Source organism: Austrofundulus limnaeus, unplaced genomic scaffold, assembly GCF_001266775.1.
Source record: "Austrofundulus limnaeus strain Quisiro unplaced genomic scaffold, Austrofundulus_limnaeus-1.0 Scaffold1, whole genome shotgun sequence".
Lineage (NCBI taxonomy): Eukaryota > Metazoa > Chordata > Actinopteri > Cyprinodontiformes > Rivulidae > Austrofundulus > Austrofundulus limnaeus.
The window spans coordinates 8289385-8296219 of record NW_013952403.1 but is presented as its reverse complement, the minus strand read 5'-3'; the positions used below and the strand labels follow the sequence as shown (position 1 = coordinate 8296219).

The 6835-nt window shown below is 40.7% G+C and overlaps 1 protein-coding gene across 1 annotated transcript in view; it reads right to left on the bottom strand.

The window, feature by feature from the left end:
* slc34a1b (solute carrier family 34 member 1b) overlaps positions 1 to 6835 on the bottom strand; it is an 18843-nt gene that overhangs the window by 4429 nt on the left and 7579 nt on the right. Inside the window, exons 5-10 of the mRNA XM_014008343.1 lie at positions 5699 to 5810; positions 5014 to 5209; positions 3325 to 3420; positions 3152 to 3224; positions 2597 to 2764; positions 2267 to 2383 (exon numbers count right to left, since the gene is read on the bottom strand). Of these exons, the coding sequence (XP_013863797.1) occupies positions 2267 to 2383; positions 2597 to 2764; positions 3152 to 3224; positions 3325 to 3420; positions 5014 to 5209; positions 5699 to 5810 (762 nt within the window). The remainder of the gene's footprint in view (positions 1 to 2266; positions 2384 to 2596; positions 2765 to 3151; positions 3225 to 3324; positions 3421 to 5013; positions 5210 to 5698; positions 5811 to 6835) is intronic.

Here is a 6835-nt window from a genome sequence, read left to right as displayed (position 1 = left end):
GTAATAATTTAGACTAACAACAATATAAATTGTCCGTTCGTCCGTTTTCCGCCGCTTATCCAGGATCGGGTCGCGTGGGCAGCAGGAGACCCCCTCTCCCCAGCGACACTTTCCAGCTCGTCCTGGGGGACTCCGAGACGTTCCCAGACCAGAGGGGATACATAATCCCTCCAGCAAGTCCTGGATTTTCTCCAATGTGCCAGACATATTTTGAAATCATTTTAAAAGGCTTATTTCCGAACAGCAACTGAGACCTGAGACCACTTGAGACAGCCGGGGGGTACGGTGCGCAACGTTGTGTCTTCTGAATAAATGAAAATGATTTAACACAGTTGTTTATACTTTTAGCAGCTCCTTTTATTCCACAGCTGACCTGCTAAAAATGATAGATTTTCTTTTCTGGATCTCTGACAGACGGACTTCAATCTCTGAACTCGTAAAGTTTTCTTTTTTAGTTTTTGCTGTCATTTTCATGAATGGACACTTCCTGGCATCTGAGGCAGGAAACATAGCCTTATATGGTGTTTTTGGGGTGGTAATTATGCTAATCTCCTCTCCACGTGCACGAACAGCTGGATACGAACAGGTGCCAATCATCATATTTACGCAGCTCATTTACACACTTTTCCTGAAGATAGAAGTTTGTTGAATCTAACATGGCATGTTCGTACGAACCCTTCGTATGAACAAAATAAAAMAAATTTAGGATAAGAATACGAACATGTTCTTGCATGAGGCCCATTGCTTCCGGGACAGATCAGGCAGCCACAGTGATGTCAGATTTTAGCAGTTCCAGGATTTTTTGTTTTGTTTTTGGCAAATGTGCCAGACATACACTCTTTAACAATGAGCTCAGCATGAGTGAAAGATGAGGCGGAACAATGGAGAACGTTGTTTTTTACACAAGGCACTGAGGCAGCTCCACGTGAGTCGGCATTCACCAAGTAGGAGCGCGTCCAACTTCACAGCAGTGATGTTCACCTTATACAGATGTCCAGCAAGGTATTTACAGTATGAGTAACTTTAATACTGTTATTACTCAGAATGCCCAACGTTATAGTCTGCTTCCTGCTTTTGGAGCAGTCTCCACACATGCAAACGAATCGCATCAGAGTTCACTTCAACCGAACCAAGACCTTGGTTTTCAGGCAAACTGGAGTTCGCTTTTCTGGTCCGCATCAGAGTTCGATTATTTGTTCACCTCCCCAAACGAACCAGACCTTCCAGTCAAACGAATTAGAGTTCGATTAAAGTTGCTTCAAGTTGGCCGTCGAGCAAATCAGCCATAGAAAATCAGCTTCAGCAGCCAGTTTTGCAGAATGTGTTTGTTGCCGTCAGTCTCTTTGGGCACAAACAGATCGCAAAGCATCTTGCTACTGTATATCTTACGCTACCACATGTTGAGATTTGAGCAAAAAGGCTATAATTCCCTCATTTTCATCACCATCTTAATCTAAAACCCCTGCATGAAAGGCAGCAGATGAGACATATTCCTTCATGAATGCTGGGCTTTCAATGATTTCCCAGAATACCTGACGAGTTCAAATTAATTTTAGTAAAGTGCTTCCCTGTGTCCCATTGTGACATCTCTTTGAAAACTTCATTTTTCTTCCTCTCTAAACTCAATTTTCGTTTTCATACAATCATTAAAATTGGTAGTTAAATTATGCAAAGAATTTATTAAATGAGTGCACAAATGTTTCAGTTCTTTAACCTGCAGATATGTTTTATACACATTCAAACAGTTCTTGCTTTGTGTCACTCTTTTCTTTAATTTAAACATTTGGAACATTAAATTAAACTATAAACGTTTTCCTCATTGCCTCCAATTTTATTGTTTTAAAACATGGTCACAAAATAAAGAATAACAGATGGAATAAATACCAGAAGTAAGGACTTGACACTATGACTTGGTAATTAGGCAAGTATTTTTTGTTGTACCAATGCTTCTTGGCAATCTATCTTATACCAAGCATCTGATTGGCAGAACCTGAGGGTACCAGAAGCTCAAAATAAGAGTCAATAGCTACAGCAGAATAAGTTTTTTGGCAGTGACAGAGACGCTCCATGTGTGCAACCCACGTACTCAGCTCTACTGCTCATCCTACAATTGCATGTTCCTTACAAATGTGGCATCTTTTAAACGGGAAAGTAACAGGCTTTCCAGTGGTACAATATTTATTGTCAAGAAGCATTGTTGCAACAAAGAAAATGTRCTTATTTTTGAGCTACGGTGTGGTGCTTATACGGAAGACATATTACTCACCGACCAGAGGAGTCATGGCTGAGGTGAAGACAGAACTACTCTGGACCACAAATGTTATCCCGGCACCCACAAACATGGCAACGTATCCAGCCAGCCAACCAAACGGATATGGTAAATCTGTTGGAGAGAAGAGTAAAGAAATAACACATGCTGACAGAGAGTAAATAATTCATTGCTCTTTCATATCTGTCCATTAGTTAGGTAAATAAAGAGTGGGTTGATTAGAATAGTCTCAACAAACTGGGATAATGCTTGTTCAACAATTGTTCCACTCCCTGAAAAAGTCAAATTGTCCCTTGTTTCTTAGGAAAAAAACAACCCTTTTGTCACCTGTGTTGATGACTTTGTGGATGATCTTTGCCATATGGCCTTGGAGAAGAGAGTTGAGGAGTTTAACCAGGAGCAGCAGACACGTGCAGAGGACMATCAGTGATGCTGCCAGGAGAATCAGACCCACGGTGAGATCTGACAGCTCTGCAGATGCAAACAAATGTCTACCTGAAAAGAGACGGAGACCAGTCAATTACAACCATGATATTTTCTCACTAAGGTTGAGAGCTACGTTCAGAGTGGCAATTAGAGTATGCGTCGTAAACTACATCGTTAAATTTTAGCACTATATCTGAAAAACTGACTGAATTATAGCTACTTTTGTGTTTCTAAGGTCACTTGGCTGTGGCAGCCATCTTAATTTAAGCTGTCTCCAAAAGATGTTCAGTTATTAAAAGTACACCCAATTATTACAGTATTATTATTATTTATTTTTATTATTGTAATTTTTTTGCACGTCATTAAAATGTGCTCTGTGGTTCATGAGATATTTTGGCAACAGACACGAGCTAAAACGTTAGCGCTCCATTTTCGTCTTTTGACAGCAGGACTCACACTTGACCCATGTCGTCTCAGACAGGTTATGACTGAGGCCACAGTTTGTTTCACCGCTCTTGTTGCCAAAAGACTGAAAGAAAGAAAGAAAAAAAAACTTTAGCAATAAGTGCCGTCACGGTGTCACATCGTGTCTGTCTGCGGAGGAGGCAGCAGTGGTGAGCGGCAATTACCAAAACCCCGTCAGCCTGGCACCATTCTTTCACCAGGCTCCTGTTCCTCATCGCCTCGTTTCCCATAGCGAGCTCTGTGATCACACACTTGTCAAGCTGATGGAGGCAGAGGAGACGTATATTTAGAGAAGTCAAGACGTGCAGAAAAATGTACAACCCCATTTCTGTAAAAGTTGGGATGCTGCGATGTAAATGTGACTCGTATGCAAAGACAGAAAATGCAGTGATTTTAGAATCTCATAAACTTGGATTTTAATTACAATGGAGCAATGATGTCATCCGTGTAAACTAACAAAGTGCGCCATTTGTTTGATCATCTTGAATTTCACGGCAGCAACATATCTGAAAAAAGCTGGGACAGTTCCATGTTTCCCACTGTGAAGCAGCTCCTCTTTTTTTACCATCAGTCTGTGTCTCAGAACTGAGGAGTGTTCGGAGTCTTTGGAGAGGATTGTTGTCTCATTCTTGTCCGACAGAGAATTCTAGATGTTCAACAGTCCTCGGTTGTCTTTGCTTCAGTTTTCATTTTATGATGCACCAAATGTTTTTAATCAGTGAGTGAGGTCTGGACTTTGGGCTCTTCCACTACAAATCTATGTTGTAATGATGCAGTATGAGGTGAAACATTATCTTGCTGAAATATGCCTAATGATGACATATGGATGGGAGGATTTGTTGTTCTAAAATCTGTATACATTTCTGCGTCGATGTTACCCTTCCAGATGTGTAAGCTGCATGTGACAGAAGCAATAATGAACCACTATACCATCAGCGAGACAGGCTTTTGAACTGATAACTGGACGGCCCCTCTCCTTTTTAGCACAAAGGACATGACATCTGTGGTTTCCAAACAGAATTTCCATTTTTCATTTATCTGACAATCAGAGCAGTTTTCCACTAAACTAGCTTTAGCAGAAAGAAGATGGCAGAGTTTCTGGATGCTGTTCACATAGTTTCTTTTATGCAAGATACAGCTCAGCAAACACTTGTGCTTGAAGAKAAGGATTTATAGACCTGAGCTCATGCAGTGATGTTCAGAACAGAATCAGACYTYRTTTAAATGGAGTGGCCCCTGAGGGCCTGAAGATCATCCAATACCGACTTTCAGCTTTGTCCTCTGATTTATGGAGATTTCTCCAGACTCTTAAAATCTTTTGATAACATGATAAAGCGACATTCAAATTCTTCCATATTTTCTTCTGAGGAACATTATTCAGAAATTGTTCCACTGTTCATAACTGCAGTTTTTCACAGACTGGTAAATCCCTGCCCATCTTCAATTCTGAGACATTCAGAGTRGCTTCAAGTGCTCTTTCTCTTTCCAGTCCTCTTACTGACCTGTGGCAAAATGCTCTTCCAACTGTTTCTTTGTGACACTTACTTTTACAGCCTTTTCTTGCCTCTGTCCCTTCTTGTGTTGCTGCCGTCAAACTCAGCTACATTTTCCCCTCCCAAAGTGATGGTTAAATTTAGTTTTAACAGTTGATTTGTTTGTTTCTATTGTAAAATAAAACATTAGTTTTATGATTTGAAAACCATTGCGTTCTATTTTTATTTGCATTTTTCACAACATCCCAGCTTTTTCCAGCACTGGGATTGTAGCTTGACATTACGAGCACTCTCTGAGAAGTCAGCTGGAACTGGGTGGTCTCTGTCTGTTTTATTGAGCAGAGATGTTGATCGTTTCACCTGTATGATGAGCTGTGTGAGTGGCTCAGTGATGACCTTCAGCAGCTCGGGTGCTTCCTCCCCGGGTTGCAGGCTTAATATGGAGACCAGCAGGAGGGACAGCCGGGTCATTATCCCGCTCAGCACCTCCAGGGGCAGCAGAACCAGCACYGACAACCAATTGAAGCAGTCGTGGATCGTTGCTCCAGCAAAGGCCCTGTGGTCGGTCACAATGATTAACTGAGCTCGACGAGGCCAGTCGGCATCATCGTCTCTACTTTAACTAATTGCTGGTTAATCTGATTTTCTGAGCTCATGTCTTTTAGACGTGTGTGATGTAATGAGCAGTTTGGTTCTGACTCAGTGTGTGCATATTACAAAAGATTAATGAATAACTGTTTTACCACAAACAGATAAAATAACACGCCATCTGTCCAGCACATTATCTTTCCAGGCCAGATATTTGCTGGTATGGAATTAGCTGGGCTTTATGCCATTATTGTCATTTTTTTTCTTAGAAAAACAGTGAAATAAAGCCGCACAGGCAGCTGCCAGGGGATTTTTTTCTTTTTTATAAATCAGTCTCCTTGGCTTTCTCCATTTTTTTTCATTTTTTTCTTTTTTTATATTCATCAATTGTGCATTTCAGCTTCTCCCTCCCTGCTCTCTCTGCTCCTGACATGCTTTAGCACATTTGCTCGCTCACCGTTGAAAGTCATTTCTCTCTGCTGCCTGCATCATGGCCACTATGGTGTTTGTGACAGAAGTCCCGATATTGGTACCCATGATTACTGGAACAGCTGACTTTACTTCCAGCACTGTGGGGTGAAACCAAACAGAACACGGTCATTTTCACAGTTGTCATTCATGTGAAATATAAATGAGGAAGCTGCTTTTGGATAAATGTCTGAGTTCATTTTTTTTATTCCACACAGAAATATTATGAGGTCATCCTTATCTCTATGTCCCCCCGGTCTCCTCCTGCACTCTAACTCAGGGTATTTTAAATACATTTGAAGGGAGAACTAAGCATCTTTCATGACTTTCATTATAAACCCTGGAGATCTTAGCTYTGAACTAACTTACAATGCATGACAGACCACATTTTGAATGCAACATAAGTTTTAATGGAGCTGAGAGGTGATTGTAGTTTCCAAGTGAGAGGGGGCAGCTTTCCAGGAGGGGGTGAACGCCAGAGTCTTCATTAATGATAAGAATGACACACGTTATGAAGACAAACGTCCTCACCTTCCTCTCTGTTTGGTAATTAGCAGCAATCTTCCTCTTTGCTCTCTGATAAAAAGGCTTTTGAAGCAGAGAGATTGCTCCTGAACGCTGATCTCATTTATTTTATAGGCTCGGTGTAAAAGAGTCGAACCGAAATGAATTTCCCAAGAGGTGAGATAAACTGGACTGCATAAGATGAAGAGAGATCACACATTGTGTGATAGAATATGATTTAATTACTGCTCTCTGACTCTGCTGTGAAGCAAGTGTAGAATAATCTTGTGTGGTTTTGACAGCTTTTCACCTCAGTATTATGATTTTTAAATGACTGTTTGAGGGCAGTCACAAGACTTATCTGTAATAAACTCTAAGTCACATGCACATAATAAGACCTGCTCCTGGAAATAATTCACTCATTAAAACAACAGCACCCTTAAAGGGGCAATATCATGTAAAATCAACTTTTTTGAGTTTTATCTCATGTTATAATGTTATACTTTTATAAAAAAAAAATAAAACATGCTCAAAGCCTTGCTTTGACTCATTCATGCATGTTTGAGAAATCCTGCAGCGTTTTTAGGCAGCCATGCTGAGGAGCAAAACGACAGGTGGGGAC